The sequence below is a fragment of the Pelobates fuscus genome, chromosome 2 (genome assembly GCF_036172605.1).
Source record: "Pelobates fuscus isolate aPelFus1 chromosome 2, aPelFus1.pri, whole genome shotgun sequence".
Lineage (NCBI taxonomy): Eukaryota > Metazoa > Chordata > Amphibia > Anura > Pelobatidae > Pelobates > Pelobates fuscus.
In genome coordinates this window covers 424944655-424971489 of record NC_086318.1, presented here as the reverse complement: position 1 = coordinate 424971489, position 26835 = coordinate 424944655, and the positions used below count along the sequence as shown (strand labels likewise).

The following is a 26835-nucleotide window of genomic DNA, read 5'->3' as shown; positions in this document are numbered from 1 at the left end:
CTTGTTGTCTCCCTCTCTCTGTGTCCCTCACTGCTTCTTTCTCTTTTTCTGGTACACCTCTCGTCCCCACACTTGGCTCCAGCTTATCTGCTTGTTCACCTTGGAATGGTTGAGCGACACTAGACTTTTGATCCACGGTAACCCGGTAGTTTGTAATGTTGTATTCTGGGAGCAGAGGCGAACTGACATCTCACAGGCCCCCGGGCAGTAACAGACCCAGGGCTTCTTGCTGATGTACGGATTTTTTTGCTGCAAAGGTGAAGATGCATTTTGTTGCCCCTTTCTTCACATTGCTCACTCTTCTCCCTTTTGATTGTTAGGATGTCACACAGATATTATGAGTTCATTGCCTAGCACATGACTGGTTGTGCAACAGATTCACAGCCAGTACTCCTACACCTACAGTTCCCATATTCAGGGTTACCATATTTATACAGTTCCCATATTCAGGGTTACCATATTTATACAGTTCCCATATTCAGGGTTACCATATTTATACAGTTCCCATATTCAGGGTTACCATATTTATACAGTTCCCATATTTATGTTTATTTATAGTAAAAAAAGTTATGCAAATATGAAGCCTCCTGTCATGTGGTAACATTTTCTCTATCTATGGAGCACTGGTTCCTCCATAGACCCCTCTGCTGTATTCTCGCAATTAGCTTGGCTTTCCTTGCCACCGAACCCTCAGCGACGATGTCGCCATCGGATGTATTTGCACTGTATCTAGACAGTGACAGTGCCGCTTTAAATTTGAAATTCACTTAGAATTTTCACTTTAGTAAATAACCCTGTGAAAGCCGAGAATTTGCTTTGCTTTGTAAGCATCCTTCTCCCTATTTGCTCTGTATAATTGCCCGGTGCTTGCCATTGGGATGTCATGGCAGACCTAAACCTAGAATATAGGGACAAAACAGAAAACATCTGCATCCCCTGGTTCTCAGGCAATTGCATCAGTGGCTTGTTCCCTTTGTTGTCATGCCTGCAGTTTATGAGACACATGCCTGTGCACCTGGGGCCAAGTTTTGGTGACCTTTAACATCCTGGGATACAGACTGGTTGGACCCCTCTCTGCACCATGAAGTCAGGTAATCTGGTATCCTTCGCAAAAATCAATCTGTTGCTGTAGAGCTTATTTAGTCTTCAAATTATCCTCACAGTCTGTTCCCTACCACAAACCCGTTTTTCTGGCACTATAGGTTTAATAGGTTAAAACCACTTGCCTGAATCCGGCGCTGGGTCAGGCTCTGCCCACGCTCCTCCCCCGCCGATGTCAGCCGGCGGGGGAGACCTAAGCGCATGCGCAGTAATGGCCACGCGCGCGCATTAGACCTCCCAATAGGAAAGCATTATGCAATGCAATCTGACGCTGGAGGTCTGTTTGGATTCCGGAAGCTCTCTAGTGGCTGTCTGTTAGACAACCATAGAGGGCAGACTTAGTGCTGTAATGTAAACATTGCAGCACTAAGTGCAAAAGGGTCACAACACTTTACTACTTCTACCAAGCTCCTGGAAAAAGTGACACCGAGGTAGGAAAGAGTTAAAGAAGTCCCTATTAAAGACCATCAGTTGGGAACAATGCAGGCATGTCAGTGTCCTTAAATGACCCGTTTCTATGACTTGCCTAAAAGAGTTAAATAAAGAAAGAATACATAATATCGTTTTTGTATTTTTTTCTTAGTTTTAATCTCTGTAAAACAAACTTTCACCAGTTAATAATAGCCACATTTTTAATAAAACGAATACTCACACATGTTTTGCATTTTGCACTCACCATGGTCAGCAGACGGATTATGTATCTTAAAGTATTCAAATGGCTCAGAAATGTCAAATATGTCCTGCGAGAAACTCATGGTCTCAGTCACGTTTTAGAAGTTATTTTATCTCCAGGGAATGGCCCTTAACTTAACAGTAGACCGGAAGGACAGTCTGGTGTTGTCTAGTGCTATCCGGCCGACTCAATTTGATTTTGATTTTTTGCAATGCTTACAAAGTGGAACAAAGGGTTTGTGTTCGCTTTTGATATAAATGGACACATCCATCACCTAAATAAAGCACAGCAGGTGGCCTTTTTTGTATCAGACATGAAATTTATTATGGAACTGTAAGATGTTGAAACCATCTGGCAGTGGGAAGCAATTTCCTGTTGCACTCTTACTTCCTGCTTTGCTATAGAGCTACTTCCTACTCAGGAAATTAAGCACAAATGCATAGCATAAATTCTGTTTAAAAGTGTTATTGTGATTCACTTTTCCAGATAAAAGAGAGCCCTGTACAAATTGTATACATTGGAAAGTAAATATGATGTGCGATTTATAGAATCTGAAAGGACCATACAATGTTACTTAACACATCCAATAAAACTCATGCTTTGGGACTCCCATCTATTATTGTGAAAGACTTTACATGTTACTGATTTCTTTGGAAATTCAAAGAGATGTAGGAATTCTACTGGATTAATGACCGATAACCATGGTATTCCAGATGTTTGTGAAACTTCGGATTTTCTGCCATTACTATTCTATGCCAGCCTATGGTTTGAGTCAGAATCTCCCAACAGTTGCTCAGATCTGGTTTCTTTCAGTATTTAATGCGCATAGAAGCTCTATCTATTACTATACGTTTCTACCTACCAAACTCTTGCCTGATTGTTAACAGGACTACCAAGCAAAACAAATCTAAATCATATACAGGGGGTACAGAATGCTGTTAATGTACTTTCCACAATCCTGCCACTTAAATCCTGGCCCTGCACTGGCACTCGATATGAAGAAATGGCTTAGATTTCACCTTGGCAGAATGACCTGTAACACCCACCATGAAAGGAGCCCCAATATCTCTTCATAGCACAACGTTCACTGAGACCAGTAGTTGGGGAAAACAGTCTAGGCGTTCATGGATGCAGCAACATCAATCTGAAAGCCAGAGATATAATCAAAGAATCTTCATTGTATACTTTTCAAAAAAGAGTCTGGAGGCACTAATTCTTATACTTTTTAAAGTCCCTCAGAGTACCTATGTTAACCCTGCTTTTTCAGCGCATGCTAAAATATGAATATTGAGCTAATAAATAAGCAACTATTACAGTGGAGGTTATGATACCTAGATTATATGAGTGTTTTTTTGTTTTTTTTTGGGGGGGTGGGGGAACAGTTTGACAACCTGGAATGCCCACTCTTCGACCAATTTGTGCAATTCATACTGCAGGTTATATCCGTTCTTTCTACCATGCTAGGCAGTGAGGGGGGTGAGAAATACTAATGAACGGTTGGAACCTTTCTGGATACATCTTGATTTTTCTCCCCCATTTGTAAGATTTTTATTTATTTATTATTTTGATTGATATTGCTGTTCGGCACCTCTGCCAGTTTGTTTATATTACTCTCGCTGTCTTACGAGGATAAACCATAACACCATCAATAAAAGCTTTTATTGGAAACATAAAAAAAAAAGAAAAAACAATATATAATATGCTGTGCAAATTAATGGAAGCTACTGGCATTTTCCACTAAACTTGCACCTATCACTTTCATCCTGAAGTTTTAGCCAATCAGAAGACTCTTAAGGAATGAGGGGTGGACCTGATCACTTGGAAAATGGGCTAAAGATATTTTTTTTTTTTTTTTTTTAATTCTTTATTTTAGTGTGTGCAGGAAATAACATCACGCCTTGGTGTGCCACAACAGCTACATCAAGGTACATCAATGAACATTTACATTACATAGTGTGGCAACCGTTTGTCTGGCACATTTTTTTTTTTTTTGTCGCAAATAAACATATTGCAGCGGTTTAGGTTCTTAAGTAGCGTATACATATAGGAGTACAGTGTAACGTTAAAATATAACTAAACTAATATAAAACATCAATGCTATTATAGAGAGAGCTCGACATGTGATCACGTCATACATTTTTAGGTTAACTCGCGTAGTCCCATGCTTGTTTAATGTGTCTAAATAGTAATATAACAGGCTTATCCGACATGTCAGGGGCATATAAGGAAGTATCCTATAAAATGAGAAAAAATAAAAATAAAAAATAAACCCTCTGACATGTGGATAGTTAAGATAAAATAAGTGATAAAACAGGCTTTTAAAGCGGGAGTAAGGCTAAAATGCTCAGTAGAAAACCAGCTAAATTTAAACATTGTGTGTATCGAGCGGTGTTGGCTAGATTAGCTTAGTAGTGTGCTGAGGTTAGGCTTAGTGCGAGCTTAGTGCGAGCTTAACATCCCGCGTATATAGCCATAGTAGTCAGAACATGTAGTTCTACCCCGGTTTTCCGCTTAGCTAATATTTCCATTCAAGTGGGGTGTCACCAGGCAGGGCATCACTCATTCCACTATTTCCCTCAGTGCGTAGTAAGTTTAAACAAAAATTTACTATATACAAAGGTATGTGCCGAGGTTATTCATGTTAGTTAACATAAACCATACACTTTTCCTCCTTTCTACCCCCTTCCTTCAACTGGCAAAATTTTATTAAACAGAGATGTAGGTTTAGTACATAAATAGGAGTAGGTCGTGCATGAGGTACGTTGAAATAAAAAGGTAAAATTATATGTGTAGAAAATGCTAGTGACCACCAATAGGTAAAGCGTAGGTGCCTTATAGGAGCGTAACGGCCACTTACATAGAGTGACCTGCTAGAGATGGGGCGCTTATAGTTTTGTTGGTGTCGCTTACGGCTATAACTATGTAACTTGCCTTTGATATGATGTGTGTGCTTCGAGGGCCGAATGTGAGAGTTGACAGGCAGCTATTCCTGTAGGGGCAGCATAATGCAATGCTCGGCCATTTAACGTGTAGGATGTCAGCCTATTGTATACTGCACACCAATTAAGCAGTGGGCAAATAACAGGGAGCAAGATGGCCATTATATGGTTAAACACGTACAGTAGATAGGGTATGTGGTGGTCATATAGAAAATCATATAAAAATCATTAAGAAGAAAAAAAAATAAATATATATATATATATATATATATAAATGAAAATAAAAAATAACATTTTAAGTTAGTTTAAGACTAAGTAGTAACTGCTTTGTTGGATCGAACTGTCCATGGGACCACCAGGAAGGGGTTTCATCAGTGTCAATCGTATTATTGTCCCCAGTCCATGCGGTCGCATGAGCATATTCTATCTGAGGCTGTGCTTACGGCAGAGGGTATAGTGTCCGAGCCTGCGTAGGCACCCGGGTATCGGTGTCGCCAAACGAAGTCCTGTAGGAACCCGGTGGTCTGAGTCCCGCGCTCGGAGGTCATGGGGTGTCGTTGTTAGAAGGAGTACATTGTTAGTGGCAGCATTAAGCTCTGGTTGCAATCCCTTGATGGCTTGGGAGATAGCTAGGGACCCGTCGGGTGTTAGCCTTAAGTGGTGACCGCTGTGTAGGAGACCGGCGTGGATCCCTGTGGTACGAATGGGGTCACCCTAGCCAGATCCCATATGTGGGTTAATGGGGTATGATTGGATGGCCCTTCCTGGGAGAGGGAGTCATGCGGCAGGCCAAGAGCCCGTAGTAGGGCAGGAGCATCCTGAATGTCCTGCAATACGTGTGTGTTCGCCCCCTGTTGAGTTATTAAGGTTCGGGAGGACCTCCATCGGTATTCAATCTTGTGTTTCTGTAGAATAGAGGTGAGAGGACGTAGTGACCTCCGCCAGGCCAGAGTGCCGCTGGACAGGTCGGCAAAGAAGGCTAGTTCAATGTTCTGAAAGCGGAAGGGGGTTTTACCCCGTAGGGCCTTATCCCTGCTGGTTCGGAAGGTGACGATTACGTCTCTAGTGGCGGTGGCGGGGGCCGTTTTTGGCTTGGGTACCCTGAAGACCTCCTCTAGGGTAGGTTTATCTAGGCCGTGCGGCCTTATTGCAGAGAGGATACGACACGCGACTTTCGGTAACTCCGTTTCCGATATCTCTTCAGGGACTCCCCTGATCTTTATGTTGCGCCGTCGCTTGAAGTCCTCTTGGGTCGCAAGGCGGCGTTCATATTGCTGGCTTTGTATTTGGAGGTTCTGCACGGTCTGTTGCAACGTGGCTATGTTCTGTGCATGAGACTGAGTGGATCCCTCCAGTTTAGTGATGCGGCCTGTCAGGCCTCTCAAGTCAGCGCGTAATGCTGTGACATCTGCGTGGATGTGCTGTTGTAATTCTGCTAGCAGTATCTTTAGTACCGCCGTGGTTGCTGGTTCAGAGTCCGCGCCCGTGCCATTTCGTTTCTCTTTCCTTGTTGGGGTGGGAGACAGCAGGACCTCCTCATCCATGTCATCGGACATTTCTTCGGAGAAGTCCGAACAGCCGCCATGCTGTGCCGCCATGATGGTGCTGCTGGCGCCTCGTGCTTGACTCCACATCTCCCCGATCGTGAGCCCCGAGGTAGGCTTGTTTGGTATAGTTTTTCTCCCCTTTCGCCCCATGTGGATGTGGGGTATGTGTCGGTCGTTTTTTAGGGGGTGATGGAGTGTTATAAATGTTTTTCCCCCGTGTAGTGCTCGGAGCGTTCAGTTTGTGCGACCGTTCTTTCCAGCGTTCAGGCTCCGCCCCCAAAAGAGAGACATTTTAAAGACGAGTACCTCTTTAATTGTAGGATATTAACTGTGTTATACATGTAAACGTTGTTAAATACACCCTAGTTTTTAACCTTTAAACTATATATTTTTTTTAATTAAAATACTATACATTTCAGTTTTCCATTATATAGGTTAGAGAAAACTGGGTTGTGAGACATGCAAGCATCCTTTTTTTTTTCACCATTGTAGAAATCTTTATACTAATTGACTTTTTATTGTACCTTTGACCAAAAATATACAGATCAAATTTGAGGCAGTGCTCTGTGTTCTACTCTGATTTCCTTGAGCATAAAAGTTAAAATTGGCCATCATTGTAACATTTCATACAAATTCTTGTAGTGTGTTTTTATTTTTTTTTCTAAACTTAACTGGCTACATCTTGCTCTCTCAAACCTCAGTTGATGTTTTCCACAGTTCTCCAGTACAAATTAGAGGACTTTGTGAGATACATGCATTTTCTAAACAATCTGAGTTTCAGTATGTTGATACACTGTCTTTGGAGTAGTAATTGCATGCTAAATCCCATGTAGACTCTCAAAAAATAAAGCATTTTAAAGTTGTATACACAGGATAACATACAGTTCAGTAAATGAAAAGTCTGGTGATTGAATAGATATATAGCAAAATAAATGGATATTGATCGGATGACATTTCAGAGAGAATACCTTAATTAACTTTTGTGACCTTGCTTGCTGGAATATCATATCCCTTTTAAATTGTTTGATTTTTTTTGTTATATGCCCTGAGAATGTTCTTCTTCCATTTTTTTTTTTTCTCTTATTAACCCTTTCTTGTTTTTATTAGTAATTGCAGCTCCTCTTTGATTCATGGTTTATTCATAGTTGACCTTTGGGTCTTCTCCACACTGGGTGTGATTGCCTTCGGATTGCTGATGCTCTGAATTTATTTTATTTTTTTTTCACCTTCTCATGCACCCGTCTTCTCTTGGAATTCTCTTAGAACAATGTCTGAAAATGGTAAGATTTAAATGTCGGCCAATAAGCATCCTGAATAATCTTGCAGAGTGGCGGCACTATAGTTGCAGAAATCAGGGAAAATTACAGTACACATAAATTTTCCCTGTTTCCCAGTCCTTCAAAAATAATTTTTCACTATGCATAACACATGTCTGTGTTGTTCGCCAAAGTGCTTTTGTGGACAGAGAGAGAAGCACAATTGTAACACCCACCTCCATTAGGACCTGGACTTGGATAAAGATTTCTGTGAATTCCACCAAGATATAGGCTGGAAATAGAAGGAACCCCCAGAAGGAGTGAGGAGGAGAAATAAAGACCTGGGTGTCTAATCAATATGTGGTGTAGTTAGGACCGATCCATGGCCACCACTGATTCATAAAACATAGGAAGTTCAAGGTTCCAAGATTGTGTGCTTCAGTATAGCAGAGGTCCGTAGGAGATGGGTATGGGGATGGTGAAAGGCTAGATGGACAACAGGTACAGAGATGAAGCACTGGCTTACTAAGCCTTAGAGGTCCGATTAACAATTCACTGATATTGAATGTATTTGGGGGATTTAGAACTGGAGTCTAGCTGGGTGCATGGAAAGACATCATGAGTAGAACATTTCTGTGGTTTGGAAAGGCTACCTTATGCACTGTTGTCATCATACTACATATATATATATATATATATATATATATATATATATATATGGCCAACACCTCATTTTCCCATTCTGTACCAAAGGGAACATCTGCACAGTGATACCAACACTCAGAAGTGGCAGAGTGATTGCTTGATATGACAGCTGTCCATGCAACTAGGAACTCCGTGGATGACAAACCTGATGGCTGCTGGTCTGGATTTTTATACCTATATGTAGAATTCTACTTTTTTTTTTTTTTTTTTTAATATATCTAGGCTGACATTTAAAAAAATAAATAAATAAAGGTTACACAAGATATTTAGTAAGCTAAAGCTGTGCCAGTGTAATTAACAAGTATAATATGTTTGCGCAATAGTGAAATAATAAAACTCTTTTTAGGAAACTTTATATATAATGTACAATGTATACATTAATAATTGCTTTCATGGCTGAGTAAAAAATACTGTGTATATAATTTCTCTACCTAAAGGAGCACTATAGAAACAAACCAGTTTTCCTGGCACTATAGGGTCATTAGGTTCCCCCCCACCCTCAGGGCCCCTTTCCCGCAGGGCTAAAGGGGTTAAAACCCCTTCAGCCACTTACCTTTCTCCAGCGCCAGGCTCCCTCTGTGCTAGAGAACTCTCCACCCCCTCCGATGTCAGATCCGCGTGAGCATTCAAACAGCCCATGTGAAAGCATTACTCAATGCTTTCCTATGGACGTCCAGCGTCTTCTCACTGTGATTTTCACAGTGAGAATCACGGAAGCGCCTCTAGCGGCTGTCAGTGAGGCAGCCACTAGAGGCCGGATTAACCCTCAGTGTAAACATAGAAGTTTATCTGAAATTGCTATGTTTTCAGCTGCAGGGTTAAAACTAGAGGGACCTGGCACCCAGACCACTTAATTGAGCTGTTCCAATTTTATGTGCCTACTGGGGAAGAATAGACTTTTTTTCTATGATTAGTAGTGTGAAACGATTCCTCCTTTTTATATGTGGATGTCTCTTTAATCATTAGTGGCTTGAAACACTGCGTAGTCTCTCTGTTTTTGCCCTAAATTCTATGTAACATGATGCATATATGATTTTTGATATATTTCTCAAATTGTCTCGTTGGGAGTTGCAGTTTGTGCACCTGATGACATTAGCTATAGGACCATAAACACTGCTACTGCTTAATGTCTTATTTTACGGAGACCTACTCTGTTTGTGTTTTCGAAGCATAGTTCGTTTTAATACAAGGTATCTCCCAAAATAATTTAAACATAAACCGTCTCCAGCAATAGAACGGTGCTATATTTGGATTGCAGGTTTCTCATTTCACAGGTTGTTTGTACTAGCAACTCGCTGTATGAAGGCAGCACCATATAAACTAGTACTTTTGGTTGACAAAGAACACAGAATAAATTATTTGTTTTCTTTGCACACTCAGACATTGGATGTCATGAAGGATAAAAAGTCTTCTTTGTGAAGGTCCCTGTAGCTCATCATCAGCCTAATCTGATTTAGGGCTTCTATTTAGTGATACAGTGATTTTTTTTTTCACCCTTTCTTTCTCTCCATGAATACTATTATTGTAAAAAAATAATAATGCAGGAAACCATTGTCCTTATTATTGCCAAGGTGACACAGGAGGCATTATCCAGACGTCTTTATAGGGCGCATTCCCTTGTCATTCCAATGTGGCCCACTGACAATCCTTAGCAGCTTTTAAGATGTAGATAAGCATATCTATTCAACTGTAATTAATTAACATGCTATAGCACAATGTGAATTATGTTAAGTAGACTTGTTTGTCCCATAAATGCATGCTGTATTCATATATACCATTCCAGAATTATTTTCCTTAAACAAAATAATGTGTAAACAATAAATGAATAAAAGAGACCCATTTGAACGACCATTCTAGATAATCACTCTAAGTACTTTGGTTCGCTTTATATTTAGGTGTTTTGTATGCTTTAGAACTTGTCATAATTTATGGATGTTCTAAGTATTTATCATTAGCATATATTCAGTTAGCATATTGTAGGGGTAGGCTACCTTTGGCACTCCAGATTAATTGGACTACATCTCCCCTTTTGCCAGAATTATGGCAGATGTAGTCCACAGTACGTGGAGTACCAAAGGTTGCCTACCTCTGTTGTAGGTAATTAACTTAAACAATAGTGTTGGAATGGAAAAAGCAGACAAACACTAGAGGGCGCTAAGTATCCAAGAAAAAGTGAGATGTAACAAAAAATGCTACAATAGAATCTATGTATATAAATTAAATACATAGTTTATTTTCCATTTTAAAACCGTGATAACAAATAAATAAATACACTGACAGTACTATTGGAAGACCGGGATATACAATCCGAAACCAACCACTGGAGTGAATATAAAGGTGCAATCAAAAGCTCCGCTGGTTGTGATTCCTAGGCTCTAGGGAATACCTTCTGATGTTGACACCGTTGTGGTAATGTGGTCTTTGTACTGAGATGTGGGTCTGTGGCTCAACGCGTTTCGTCATGTAGTAGTCGGGACTTCCTCTGGAGCTGGAAATGATCTGGAGTCCCCTTTGATGCGTCTTCTTAAATGTTCAAGACCTTTGCGCCCAATTAGGTACTTGCGCATGTGTGGAAGGGCATAATTCTCCGTCTCGTCGCATGTATTTGCGAGCAGATTCGCGTCATACACAGCGACTACTCGGGATGGCCCAACACGCATGTGCAATCAACATGGAACGCAAACAAAACTTTATAAGCATCCGAACAGCTGATACAAAGTGACACAGAATTCTACAATGTCACTAGTAGTGGCAAATTCATTATATTTGATGCCTTCAAAACTAGCAATCACCTTGGTTTATACCACAAATAAATCTTGTATATGAAAACATATAAGAAAACATATTATTGTATGGTATAGGACTAAGATTAAAACATAATTTAAAAATCATAATCTGCCCAAAAAGTCTATTTACAAGACAGGTAAAAAAAAAGTTAAAATTTGTTTTCCCAAATGAGTGTAAAAATTATTTTTTTTTTAAAATGGTCAGTCTCTCAGTAGAAAATCGTTTTAGAAATGGAACAAATGGTTAGATCTCACCCAAGAGTGTTTAGATTGCTGGATGTGCCATATGTAGGGAAGTTTTTTTCACTGTAGTGAAGAATGTGGTAGATATTTCTTTCCTTTACAGCTGATGGTTGTTTTCTTCCTATATAGCTGGAAGCAAGTGGTGTGTAGATGGATGATATCAGTGTCAGTCGTTATCCACTATTTAGTAATCAGGGCTGTATAGATGGATGGTGTCCGTATTACAGTCTCTGTCCAGCCTGTAGCAATCTGAGCTGCGTGCTCGGGGCTCTGGTATCCCTTCCAATAATCTTAATTCTTAATAAATCTATAAAATATACTATATAATATAAAACATTATTATACGGTATAGAATATCATGACCGCGATTATCTGTCAAATAAAAGCTAAAATGTCCAAATCGGTGTTTAAGCCATACCGGGTGGAAGATTTTAATTTGTAAATCCACTCGGTCTCTTTTTTTTTGGCTAAAATCTTTGTGGTGTCCCCACCTCTTCAATGTGGTGTCACCTTCTCTATATACCTATACATATAAAATCTTTAAAATTAAAATTGGAACAGTTATTAGTGTCTGGGTACACTGTGTTTGTGACTGTGTTTCCTAATTCCATTCAAATGTTCAAGCAAACGTTTGTGCAACTTCCGGATGGTCCGGCCTGCATATTTTACCCCACATTTACATTCTTAGAGGTATACTACATTCTTACTATTACGTGTGATGAAATGTTTGATTTCAAAATTTTCACCTGTAGTAAAAATGTTAAAACATATAGTCTTCCTTTTTTGGTAGCTGCATGTAATGCAGTTACTACATCTGAAAAAAACATTTGGTTGTTTACCTAAAAACTCGTTTTCCAGTTTTGTTACACCTTTCTTGTTTTCAGATGTCAGTTTTCCTATAGATGACTCTGGGTTGCTTCGGCAGGATATTATCTAAAAAATCTATCTTGCAATAAAATAGGCCAATGTGTTAAAGGACCACTCTAGGCACCCAGACCACTTCAGCTTAATGAAGTGGTCTGGGTGCCAGGTCCTTCTAGGGTTAACCCATTTTTTCATAAACATAGCAGTTTCAGAGAAACTGCTATGTTTATGAATGGGTTAAGCCTTCCCCCTATGTCCTCTAGTGGCTGTCTCATTGACAGCCGCTAGAGGCGCTTGCGTGCGTCTCATTGTGATTTTCACAGTGAGAGCACGCCAGCGTCCATAGGAAAGCATTATGAATGCTTTCCTATGTGACCGGCTGAATGCGCGCGCAGCTCTTGACGCGCGTGCGCATTCAGCCGACGGGGAGTAGAAGAGGAGGATCGGAGGAGGAGAGCAGGAGGAGATCTCTCCGCCCAGCGCTGGAAAAAGGTAAGATTTAACCCCTTTCCCCTTTCCAGAGCCGGGCGGGAGGGGGTCCCTGAGGGTGGGGGCACCCTCAGGGCACTCTAGTGCCAGGAAAACGAGTATGCTTTCCTGGCACTAGAGTGGTCCTTTAAGTTTTTTTTTAAATTCTTTATTTTTGTAGTGCATAGAGTATCAAACAAGCTCTGGTAGACATTTCATACAAAATATTCAAACAAACAATACATATTGTTAGCTTCACATGGAATGTCAGGGAGAGACTGCACTTTTTTTTTTCTTTCTAAGAAGCAGGAAACAAGAAAGTCAACAGGAACACTATTCTTGGAAGTGGAAGAGCTAGTGGGTAACTTGAGTTATAGAACAGGGCTGAGAAGTGATAAAGGTGATGGCATATGATTTAAAGCATGCTTAAAACACAGAGTCATGGAAACAGGCTAAAGCATTGCTTTCTGGTGTTTGCCTAGATAGGTTGCTTAAGCTAATCGATTAACCGTAGTGAAGTAGTGCTATGGCATGGATTCTGGATGATGTGCCAAGTATGCCAGGCATTCAAATAGGATACATATGGTGGGTCGGGGGAGACATAAGGTTGAGGTTGAATGTCTCTTAATATGGGTACTGCTGTTACAGGATATCGGGTAATGAGGCCCGTTGATTGCCCTCTGCCTAGCCTTTTCCCTGCAGGGGTTCAGCTTCATCCCACCAGTTGGAAGCCTGGCCACAGGTCACAAGCTTTCTCATGGAGGGGTTGTCACCCTTAGAAAGACATTGGTAGGGGTTCACTGGCAGGTGCAGTGGTGGTTTCTGTAGAAGGGGATCGAGCTGCAGGTGAGTGCATTGCCCGGCGGCCCCTTTGCTGTAGGTAGTGTGAGACTGTCTCCGACCCGGCTTCTTCTGGCTGTTTTGTGTCTTCTTGAGCTTTCTCCGGTTAGGCGCTCCCTTGCAAGTCCCTCTGTTCTGGGTATGTGGTGCGCTCTATTGATCTTGCAACAATCTAGCGCTTGTCCGCGGTGAGCCCTTAACAGGCTGCTGGCGGAGAGTCGAAGGTGGGTCAGGCAGTTGCTGTGCCACTCTGTGGACTGCTGCCTTGGCCCGCTTTTTCGTTGCCAGAAGCCTTTAAACAGCTTGTCGAGTTGTTGCTGGGTGGTGTATGGCAGGTCTCCATTAGCAGAGGAGCATGTGGCATCCGCCATCTTGTTTAGGCCTAAGCACACAGTGTTGTCTTTGCTTGAGCTTTTTATGCCAATGCAAGTGGTCGATGGGTTAACTCTGTAGTGTTGTGCCGGGATATCCCTCTCCGGGAGGAGGGGGGAGTGGGGAAGCAGGGTCCGTGCTGTTTCGACACTTTTCTGGGCAGTTGCAAGTGGAGAGATCGACCGCGTCTCCCACCCTCTTGCAGCTCGGTGTAGGCCGCTAGTGCCCTGCTGAGGTCATCCGTCCAGGCTATGAGTTTTTGGATCGATCAGCAGCTTTGCAGATGCTGTGGGTAACCCCGAAGCTTCATTACCCAATTTTGGTGGGTAAGTTTGTAGTTTTGTCAGGATTTGACTCTGGGCCCGGAGCTCTAGCAAAGCACGTCTGGCAAGCTCGTCTATCAGGCCCCGCCCCCAGGCCAATGTTTTTAAATCACTTTTTCAATCCTATTTGCTTTATTATATTTTGTTAAAAATGCCATATTAAAAAGGTTCTTGTCGGAACCTGTTTTATTGTGTTTTACTTGTAAAATTTCCTTGCTATTATAACTTCCTACCTCGCGTTGTGTTTTTTAAAAAAAAAAATGATCTTTGGGATTTTAGCACTGTTCTGATTTTAACAAACCTATTTATTGCATTTTTTTGTGTTTTTGGTTTAAAGGTTACATCTACAACATCACCGAACAGATTACAGGGTAACACTAATATGGAAACTTCAAATAATGACTGCATGAAATCAAATTTACTACATGACCGTGATATGGACAACCAGGAAAGTGAAGATGTTGAGATGTCACAACCGAATGAACCTCAGCAGGGTGGCTCTAGCAGTCAGTTTTTTAAGCACTCATCCAATTCTAAGAAATCTAAAGAGGATGATATCTGTCAAAGCACTGAAGAAGATGCATGTTATGACAAAGCAGATTCCTCCCAGGAAGCTTCTAAAAAGAGGACCCGATGCATTTATGCAGAAAACTGCTACAGGTAAGGTTTGGGGTTTCTGGTTAATGCGAACTTCTAAATCAGGCAGTAGATAGATTGCTTGCTATTACAATGTGCTCTCACTTTAATCTTGTTTGTTTGAACATTCTTTCATTGTTTATCTCCATGATTAAAGGAATACCCCGATGTTAGAAATCACACTCAGAAACCCTCCTGTCCGATTGACAGCCAATAGGTTTTACTAAGGATCTTTATAAAAGTGACAAATTCTAATAAATATGCAGGGACATGCGGTTAACCCCTATAGCTGAAATGTTTTAGGGGACTGAAGTGTGCCTTGTAAATTGGGCTGCTTCCATTGAAATCATTGTTGTTATTGCCATCACACAATTTTCAGAAGCACTGAATAGTAGCAAGATGTTCAGTGGACATAATGCAGACCAGAATACTTGTAGATGATCTTGCAAATTGCAGCCAATACAGATGTCCAAATAGTCATTTTCTTCTGTTGGAAATTCTCTTAGTCATTTGTTAAATATGTATTTTCTTTTTTCTCTTTTTTTTTAATTAAATTGAACTGTTCCAGAACTTTACAGCATATAAAGAAGGTTTCATAGGCTCCATTAACCCTCGGTAATAGAGTAATATGTATAGTAATATAGTAATACCCGTGTGAGTGGTTATTTTGTAAAAAGTATTTCAGTGGCAAATTCACAAAAGAAGAAAAATTTGCAGGAATCTTCAGCTTGTTTCATTGGCAATATCTCCACTTGGCAAAAGACTTGATTGGGAGTCGAAACGTTGCAGTGTTCCACATGTTGCAGTAAAGGTGCCTGGACCCTTTTTCTAATACTGGTATTTATTATTATTTATGACCTCTCAAATCTACGTGTGCTTATGTAGCCAAACACAAGAATATAAAGATTAATTTACAAACCCAGCAATCAGTCATTAGTCATATCAAATAACGGACGTTCACTATAGGTGGACAATAAATGTCATTACTGATAAACATATGTTGTCTAGTGTCTTGTAAAAATGTGGATAAATAGAATATATATATTTTATTTTTATTCAGATAAGGTTCATCTTCTGGTAGAATGTAATATTACATCCCTTCGGTGACTGGTCCATCTGAAAAAAAAAATTACAAACTATATTTAACGGCTGTTACATATATAAAGACTCTACTCGAAATAAGTACACATTAGCAAATCGAGGCAGGATGATATTACTCATGATAGTTAATATAATTTAATTTACAAGGTTTTATAAGGTTGTATCTTACTGTGGGACAATTGTACTCGGAAAACCAGTGCAATGAGCACTTGGTATCTACTTTGGATGTACAGATCCTTGTAAAATGCTCATGGCACTCATTGATAATAGCAGCAATTCGTTTGCAGACACTGATGGCATTTCTTTAGACTATCACGCTGTTCCAAGACAAGTTAATGTGCTTGCTTTCAGAGGCTATATATAGTCTGTTCTCAGCCCTGCAGAATACATAACATTTCTGCTTGACCATCAGTTCATGTAGAAATTGAAATACATTTCCATCACTCTATAAATTATATATATGTGTGTGTGTGTGTTCTGTGTTCATTACTAGTCAATACATTAATTATTCCTAAATATATGTTTTTACTGGCTGTTAATATTCTCTGGGTTCTGAAGACTCTCTATTCGTTGAAGCTATTAAGTCCTAAGGTCATAGTAACCTTGAAGAATTGGATGATTTTGTAGAATTCGGTGATATATTGAAGTAGAAACGCAATATTTGTGTCTCTCTAGCTTTGTAAATTTATCAGGCAATCTTGCTGTGAGATTTAAAATTTGAGCTCATTTAAAACTGAAATTCTAAAAGGCATGCTTACTGGAACCTAGTTAAAGTATAGCTAGCATAGTACACCATACATTAACTTTAAATGGAAAAAAAAAACACATCTATTTAATGTGCTAGCAATATTTTTTATATATTTAAAGGATCACTATAGGGTCAGGAACACAAACGTGTATTCCTGACCCTATAGTGTTTAACCCACCATTTAGTTGGCTTGTCCCCTATAAAAGTATAAAACTCCCCTTATTTCCAGTGCTGCGTGGGTCTGCCGGCGCTGGCTATGCCCCCTTTGTGATATTATCTAAATGGCCAATTTTTAGCCAATGGGAAAGCATTGGATTGGCTAAAATCTGCACGGTGGCGGGGCCAAATGCCGTTTTGGCCAATCAGGTCCTCCTCATAGAGATGCATTGAATCAATGCATCTCAATGAGGATCAGCGTCTCCATGTAGAGCGTGGGGACGCTGAATGGCAGGGCTGCTTACTGTGCAGCTCTGAGCCAGGAAGCACCTCCAGTGGCCATCTAAGGAGTGGCCACTTGGAGGTGTCCCTAGGGGCAATGTAAACACTGCCTTTTAACTGAAAAGGCAGCGTTTACGTGAAAATGCCTGAAGGGAGCTATTATATTCACCAGAACAACTACATTAAGCCGTATAACATACATTAAGCTGTAGTTGTTCTGGTGACTATAGTGTCCATTTAATTAAAATGTGGTACCTTGTTTCTTTTCAGCAGAAGCCTCAGTGCTGATGAGTAACAGGGAAAGCAGGGGATTACCTTCCTACAGGCAGTGGTTCTTCTCTCCATCACAGATAATGCTCCACCAAGCGCAGAACCTGAGTAGAAGGAGAATATGGGAATGGAGTTATCAATGTTATTCTGTTCTGAAGCCAGCATTTTATTGCCATTTAAGATTATTGCCCAGCTTGGGCAGGTGTCCCTTAGCAAGGCTAATTTTGATGCTATAAATGAGACGTTGAAGCCCCATTGTGTGTCTGATACAGTGATGTAGCAGACATCTCATATTTGTCAACCTATTTATCATTAATATATTGAATTTGTACACAAACAATCTTGTCTAGAATGAATGCAGAGCTGATTAAGGGAAAGGAGCACAAATGGACTGGAAATGGCATGCTGAAATTTAAAGTAGGAACTATAAATTGAGCAGGGGGTGCTGGAATTAAATTGGAAAGAGTGAACGTGATCCAAGAAGCTCTAGGTACAATATCATATAATATTTGAATAATTCATTTCACACCCAATCTGTAGTTAAGAGCAGCTTTGTTCTGTACCGGAAGAAACATGAAATATATTGTAATGTGAACTGCATTGTCTTGTGTGTATTAATAAAATTCTAATTTCCATAGCGTAGAATTGGGAATGAAAAATGTAGGTGTGGAGAATGAATAAATATGGATAAGTGAAGTGTGTATTGTATGAAAATAAAGCAATCAATGGCTATTAATACTGTAAGCCATAAGAGTGAAGGCCAAGTGTTTTATGTCTGTCTCAACATTTCATTGATTGCATTATTTTCCTGAAATACACAGTTCACTTTTAATATTATTTAGATTACATGACTGTTTTAAAAAATAAATATATATAATATATATATATTTTTTTTTTTTTAACAACGGTTTAGGGTGTAAGTTAACTAACAGGCCACCCAACAGTCACAATTACAAGGTCTTGTCCTGACCTCTTTTTGGGGACACCAAGGCAAAAAGCATAGCCCATTTTGCATTGTCCGCCCTTAGTGGGCTGACTTGGTTGATTGACTGGCAATGGCTTGATTTGTGTCACTGGTGTGTCTCCTTTTACCCTGCCCAACAACGTCCCGCTAAAGCAGCATCGATACAGTTATTGTTGGGTATGCAGTAACACATCTTAAACCGTAATATGTTTGTGTAAATAAATGTGCACTCACCTTTTCAGATTTAAAATCCTAATCTCAGCCCTGTACCTGTTGTCTTCTCTGCTCTTTGGACGTTGGGATCTGAGCAAATGAACAAATGTAGTGCCATGGACTTTTGCAATCTCGCCCTTTTGAGGCTCATCTACATGGTGCTGCATTTGTTCAGTTTTGCAAATCTTTCAGGCCGCAGCAAGCAGGACATTATTAAAATTCTTAATATTTATTCTATTCCATCCAGAGGCGTCATAAACGTCAAATACACACCAAGCAATATTGTCCATTTTCTTCAGAAATTTCCATCAAGCTCTGAGATTCTAAAGGCATCTTTGAAGGCACTAAAGCACTGTCATTCTGCCTTTTGCATGCCTCCCAACCATTCTGATTTCAGTTGGACAGGCCCGACTTTTTTTTTTTTTGGCCTGTCACATTGTCCTGCTTTAGTTCTCAGGACTCGGAGCCATTTTAACTTAGAACTTTGTTTAAAATTTTTTGCTAAATGTCAGCCCATTGGTCCTCTATTCACTTTGTATTGGTTTGTCTATACTGTACTTTCTCTCTTCCCCTATTGTACATTCCCAAGAATATACTTGTGCTTTTTAAATATCTATAATAATTCTAATAATGCTGATGACATTCTGGTGCCACCAGAAGCTGAGGGGAAGGCACGAATATTATAGTACATTTAATGTTCATATTTTCTGTACTGTCCCAGCTGTATCAGTCAATACGCTGTATATGTATTGCAGTGTTAATGTAATCTGCCATACCCAGGTAGTTTTAATAAACATACAAACATTTTCAGCCAGAGGCATGCTGATATTTAATCTCCAAGTGAGCTAATTTCAGCCATTGTGCATTCTCATATCGCAAATCACAAAACAAATGGAACAGGGTATGAAAGTGCAGTTTTGTTTTTGTGATTCGGCCATTTTCACCAGAAAAAGTGTTGCATGGGAAATTTGTCATAACCGAAATGCCACATGGATGATATTCAGTCTGACCGAATTAATTTTTTAATTTACGAATTGATTTGGATTGACCAAATGTTTCTCCTCTGCATAAGTCTGTTAGAGAACATGGTTATCCTTCATTCTGTTAGATAGCAGGGTTATCCTACGTTTTGTTAGAGAGCAGGGTTATCCTACGTTTTGTTAGAGAGCAGGGTTATCCTACGTTTTGTTAGAGAGCAGGGTTATCCTACGTTTTGTTAGAGAGCAGGGTTATCCTACGTTTTGTTAGAGAGCAGGGTTATCCTATGTTTTGTTAGAGAGCAGGGTTATCCTACGTTTTGTTAGAGAGCAGGGTTATCCTACGTTTTGTTAGAGAGCAGGGTTATCCTACGTTTTGTTAGAGAGCAGGGTTATCCTACGTTTTGTTAGAGAGCAGGGTTATCCTACGTTTTGTTAGAGAGCAGGGTTATCCTACGTTTTGTTAGAGAGCAGGGTTATCCTACGTTTTGTTAGAGAGCAGGGTTATCCTACGTTTTGTTAGAGAGCAGGGTTATCCTACGTTTTGTTAGAGAGCAGGGTTATCCTACGTTTTGTTAGAGAGCAGGGTTATCCTACGTTTTGTTAGAGAGCAGGGTTATCCATCATTTTGTTAGAGGGCAGGGTTATCCATCATTTTGTTAGAGGGCAGGGTTATCCAACAGGCTAATGGAAAGTTATGTCTTTAGAATTAGTCTTCTACATTTCATATATGCAAAAGTTATATCTTGTGTATTCATGACACACCCATAGGGCTCTTAAACTATTATTGCTGCTTAGGTTTGAATAAGTTAATGGGGTATTTATTTAGTCAATGGAAGGCAAAGGGTTGGGCTGTGATGGCTAGGGAGAGCCTTGGATCGCATGCTTCGAAACAGTTTGATGCAAATGAGTAGACGGTCACCATCTGTATACTGTTTGAACCATAACCACTACAATGATCTGTATACTTTATGGTTCTGTAACGTCATTCTGTCCCAACACAGAAACTAATGTGGGAAATGTAGATCTTTTTTGGCAATGCCAAGCCGGTGTACCTCAGTGCACATCTTAGTCTAGACTAGAATAAACTAAGAATTGCAACTGAAATTTCAACACTGAAATACATAAGTGACTTGAGCTGGTTTGGATCACAGATGGGAAAGTGAGAAGGCTACGGGTAAATAAATTCTCAAAGGACCAGTACATGATGTGCCTATTATGAAATGATACCTAGAAATAATATGTGAAGGTGCTAGACCTTACAAGGCAATGGCACCAGAAAATGGTCCTGTTAACTCGGTTATTAATATTCCTTGTAATAGTTTATGAAGTGTCCTTAAAGAAAATATTATAGGCTATTTGATAAAAAGGAAACCAATCTTTACATTCAAGCTATTCTATAGATCATCGGCTAATGCAGTTCGATGAGTGTAAAAAGTAATTTTCTTTAAAGCTGTCCATCGGCCATTTCAATTATAGTTCTTTTACTCCACATATGGAGCTATAAATAAGACAATGTTTACTCCATTGGAGCAAGACACCTCCGGCGATTTTGCTCACCTTAGCTACACTATGGAGAATTCAATTATTATATATACTTCATATAATAACGTAGAAGTAAAGCATTATCTCAGTTTTCTGAAATTGCCATACCTTACCACTGAAATAAAAGACCAAGAACGTGTTTTATTACATGAAACTCAAATGAAATTGCATCTCTAGTTGCCAATATAGGAACAGCTAGTTTTCCAGCTACTGTACAACTGCTAGTGATAATCTTCTAATCCGTTGTATGTATGTAACAAATAAACACCACCAATCCCCTTCAAAGACAGTACATCTATACCTTTATATGCACATTTGAATTAATGTAGATACACTTATCAGCCACATTAAAACTACCTTCCTAATATCTTGTAGGTCGCCCCTGTGTTGCCAAAACGGCACTGATACGTTGAGGCATGAACTCCACAAGACCTCTGCATGTACTATAAGTTGCAAATTGGATAGGATTTGTTGTTCCAGCACATTCCACCGATGCTTAATCAGATCTGGGAAATTTGAAGGCCAAGGCAACACAGTGTCATGTTTCTCAAACCATTCCAGAACAAATGTTGCCATGTTCAGGGTGCATTATCCCGCTGAAAGAGGGCACTGCCATCTAACACCATTGCCATGAAGGGGTGTACGTGGTCTCGTTTGGTGGTACTTGCCAAAACAACATCCACAGCAGACCATTTCCCAGAGCATAACACGGTCTCTGACGCCCTGCCTTCTTACCATACTGTATCCTGTTGCCACCTCTTCCCCAAGCAAACTGTGCACAATGGTATTCACTTCACCTGCCAGTGGATTTAATGTTGTGGCTGATCAATGTGTGTGTTTGTGTAGGTGTATGATACATAATGGAGAACCCTGTATTATGGTAATATAATGCGATTGTGAGGTTCTGGAGACATCATTATAAACCGCAAGGCCGAAGGTATTATGGGCATGTGGTATATGTTTAGGAATGCTCAGGTTGGCATGTAGATGAGAGCGGATGTGCATGCTTGCTTGCAAATTGGGAGAAAAAAAAATCTGCAAAAGAAATGTTCTGTGCTCATGCTAGCAGTTTCTTTATAACTGTGTATGTTCAAACTATTATTATCTATAAGTGTTACAATGTCTTTTTACATCACAGGCCCACACTTTAATAAATTAATGGTTAATGGTACGTCTGGATCGTTTAAAGCCACGTTGAGCAGATGTGATCCAACAAACATTCATGTAATCGCATTGTTCTACACTCCAAATTTATTGCTTTTGTGATATCTAATCCACGTCTCCATCTAAGTAGATGTTCTTGGCCATTTTACAACGTGTGGCAAGAAGTTTGTCTCTCCTAATGTCCACTATCATAATTATATGACTCATACGATCCTAAACCGATGGGCTGTATTGCAGAGATTTTAGTTTTAAGCATTTGTAGCTATTTTGTAACATACTCAGAGGAGTTAAGTGAAAGGTGCATTATTTTGGGGAGACTTTATCATTAATCTCTGTTATATTGTGTGGAATAAAAAAGGTTTACGAACAATGCCACCATTACATTTTATCCTGAAGTATTAGCTGCTCAATCATCAAAAGGTTACTGCAGCCAAAAAAGTGTTTTTCCATTAAACTCTAGTGTTGAGTAGAGTAATCCCTTCCCCCAAGAAATAAAAAAAATTGCTAAAACCTACTTCCATAACCGAATTGGCGCTGCTTGGAGAAGCTGAATGTTCCTCATAGAGATGCATTTATCCAGTGCATCTCTATGAGGAGATGCTGATTTGTACAGCACTGAGGTTTGCAGTGCATGCACAATATCCTCCCAATGCTTTCCATTGAATTGGCTGAGATCGTCACGCTTAATGATCTCAGCCAAAGAGGCGGTGCGGGAATTGGGCCAACCGCAACAAGACCCGAGTAGGACTGGAATAAAAGTGAGTAAAATCACCGTTTTACTCTTCTGATAGATGGACCGGGGACCTAAATAGTGCTATTAGAACTATAGTGTCAGGAATACAGATTTGTACTGCTGACACTATAATGTTCCTTTAAGGCACGAACTGTAAAATGTTATAACAGCGAGGCAAAAGTATAGTCAAAGTACAAATAAATATATAGCGAAAGCATGAAAGTTTCATATATTAAGATAATTACCTAATTTGGACCAAGAGCATCATTTTAAATGCTGCGACCTCCTGGCCCTTGTTCATCAAGGCAGTGAATAGATAGAATTCTGAATTGTCCGTTATCAGCCCTTCTTATTCACAGTCACTGTATTATGCTGTTTTTATTCATCGTGATTATTAAGGTGTCTAGATGTCGGCAGATCACTGATGTGCAGAAAATGCTACATATATGAGTAAATTCATCTTTGCTTTATGAAAATGTGACTTCTCTCTGAAACCTGTGCTGTAAATGGAATGGCATGTTGTTCACACAGAATGTATTATGTTTACAAAGTGTTCGGGAATAGATGAGGTTCTTAGAAAAGTTACTGCCAAAGCTCCACCTTGTTCTGATGATTTGATTTTTGTATTTTTTTTTTTGCAGAATATGTACATCTATGAATATTGCGCAAAAACTAAAAAGGTGGTGATGTGTTTTTGTCTTGTAGAAAAAACCCTGCTCATTTCCAAGAGTTTTCTCACCCGGGAGACGGTGATTACTGTGACGAGGAGGATGATAGTCAAGATGACAGGCCAGAGTGTCCATATGGAACAGATTGTTACAGGTAAGAGTAATGTACCATTGTACACTTGTCTTTTGAAAGAAAACTGCCTGTTATGTTTTTATAATCCGTATACCTGGAAAGGTATCTTCCTAGTCACCAAACGCTGCATTCAGAGAAAGTAAATTATGGTTTTATATCATCACCTCTTAATGGCCTTCATCCAAACTGTTCTAGTGATATGTTAAAGGGACACTATAGTCCACCAGAACAACTACAGCTTATTGTATTTGTTCTGCTGAGTAGAATCATTATCTTCAGGCTTTTTGCTGTAAACACTGTCTTTTCAGAGAAAATGCAGTGTTTACATTACAGCCTAGTGATAACTGCACAGGCCACTCCTTGGATGGCTACTAGAGGTGCACTGTGCAGTACTGCCATTTTGTGTCTCCACCCTCTGCATGGTGACACTGAATTTTCCTCATAGAGATGCATTGATTCAATTAATCTCTATGAGGAGATGCTGATTGGCTGGGGCTGTGTTTGAATCATGCTGGCTCTGCCCCTGATCTGCCTCAGACAGGCTGCAGACCAACTTATTCATAGTCTGAATGTTTCGATGCCAAGTTGCCCAGTTCAGTTGGGTACTTTACTTGCACAGTCCTGGCAGCCCGGTAGTTGAGAGAAGCAGCTGATGTGCGGTTACGCACAATACTGATATCTTAAGGAAGCCCTGTAACTCTCCCCACCCCCCTTGCAATGGTGGGGTAAATCCCATTACTACCCTACAATAGTAAGCCTGGTATCCTGAAGACCTGGTGGTGTGTCTAAGATGGTGGCTGTGTTGAAGCTCTCACTCCAACTAGGAAACAGAGGGTCTTGAATGGAGGGAATCCTTCTCTGCCAGATTTGTTGCTCTGTGCATTTACAGCCATACTTTTGCTCCTACCGTGGTCGGTGATGGCCAGACCCTGGGCAAATGGCACGAATCACTGATCTTCTTCTGCACTGGGAGCCCACATGGACCAAGTCCATCCCACCTCCAGCACACCCATAGGGCTCTATGTGTCGGATTTCGCTCGGGCCCAGGATTCTAATGCCAGGAGTAGGACGGTCTGTGGACATCGTTAGTGGAATCCCATTCTGGCCTGGGCTCAGAGACCTGTAGAGTTGGGGAGCTGCAGACCAGGTTCTAATAAACTACTGCAGAAGCAGTCATGTACAGAAGGGACGAGAGGCATTGCCATGCTTGAAGCTGGAGCGAACTTTAAGTCATAGCTGCCCTGTGGCCTAGGCTGGCTGTCCACCCATAACTTGCTTTGTTCTATTGTGCCACTTGGCTATCTAATGCACCTTTATATATATCTTTCCTTAGCTTGTTCTTATCCTTAGGCAGTACTCTAGCTATAGCAGCAGTATTATCACACAGCAGAACAAACACAAGCTTGCTTTTATTTCATAGTAATTTGTCTGTCAGCCCTAGTATTTAATGAGATAGGGTTTCTTGCCTTTTCAATTCAAAGAATCGTCCCAACCGTTATATTCTTTTTTTTTTTTTGAGCCTTGTGTTAGCACTGTGGATAAATGTCACATACACGTGCAAGAATATAGATTTTTCTTTTTTATAATTTTTTTTTCTCTGTGTTACAATGTCTGCACCTGAATAACTATGAATGTTTATAATGTCACGTTTTATTAGATGACCTGATCACCTGCTAGATTACCTGACCACCTATTGGGCCAAGGATTCAGTTTTTTCCAGAATTCTTCTTTTGCTCGACATACGCTGCCAATGGTCATTTTGCTTAAATATGTACACACTGTCACACCTCATGGTGTTGCTGTTATAAAACCGCTGAAATTAAGATTTGTATTTTATGTAGTCTGTACTCACTGTACTTCTGTTCCGTGATGGCAAGACTTTACTCTGAAATTAGAGTACGAACCTTTTTGGCTTTCATTGAAGCAGTTTGTCTTTCTGTTAATGCTCTGTTAAAATAATATTTTCTTTTCCAGTTTGTTTTAGCTTATCCTGTTCAACTCACACATTTGTTAGACTGTAATGGGTAGAATTTATGAGTTTGCGGGTCGGTTTGACATGATGCAGTTATGTAGGATTTTATAACGAAGAGTTCCAGGACCTGGGGAACCATCTAATGCTCGGAGAATCTCAACTGTCTTTCATAGTAACTCTGTGACTTCCAGATACACTTCTGTATTAAAACTGGATTTAATTATGAATTCTGAATACTAAAGGTATTCTGCGATTGTATAGAGTAGCACCTTCGAGAGAAGGCATTCAGGAAAAAAGCATTATTTTAAAGATCATGGTGAGGAATCTCATGGTATTCGAGATTTGAATTGAATAGTGCATTTTTAAAGTATGAAAAAAATGGAAATATATTTATGGATTAGTTCTCTAAAGATGTAATACCACCCAGCAGTCTGGGAATTAAACTATCCTAATTATTATACATGCATTTCATATCTCTGCTTCCTCTGTAGTTAGAAGAGGTTGGTGATACTTTTTAACTTGCCATGCATGAGTGAAGTACTCTAGACAATAATAATTTATGCCATGGTATAAAACACACGGTTTTAATATTAAATTTGCAAATGCATATAAAATAAAAACAATCAGAGCATATTGCAATATATCAATCAATTAAATAGAACTAAACGTATATTCTTGTCAAGCTAATTGTTAGATGGTAGTTTTGCAGCACTGCCAATTCACTTTGATTATTCACTCATTAACTGCTGCTTGTACAGTTTGCGAAAACATAGTTTGAATATATTGGTAGTGGTTTTTTTTGTGTGTGTTTTTTTTTTAAAGAAAGGTACAGATAAGGAAAGGACACATAGTGTTGTTTTTTGTGTGTCCCTCCCCCCCACCCCCCCCTCCCCCCAATGTCCTAATGAAAGTCCCCTTGGTGGGACTGAAACATCGACCTATCTCAACAGTTTACTACTACTAGCTTCATGGAATGGGTTACCATGGCCGAGCAGCTGCATGCAAGCCTCAAAGCACCATGTACAATGCCAAGCATTGGACAGAGTGGTGTATACCACCACTCTGGAGCAGTGGCAACGTATTCTGTGGAGCGACTAGCCTCTCTGTTTTGCAGTCGGATGGGCTAGTCTAGGTTTAGTAGATGCCATGAGAACAT

General features: G+C 40.0%; 1 protein-coding gene across 1 annotated transcript in view; it reads left to right on the top strand.

The window, feature by feature from the left end:
- The window catches only part of APLF (aprataxin and PNKP like factor), a 190441-nt gene that overhangs the window by 117084 nt on the left and 46522 nt on the right, over window positions 1–26835 (top strand). The window contains exons 7-8 of the mRNA XM_063441515.1: window positions 14455–14777; window positions 23612–23728. Of these exons, the coding sequence (XP_063297585.1) occupies window positions 14455–14777; window positions 23612–23728 (440 nt within the window). The remainder of the gene's footprint in view (window positions 1–14454; window positions 14778–23611; window positions 23729–26835) is intronic.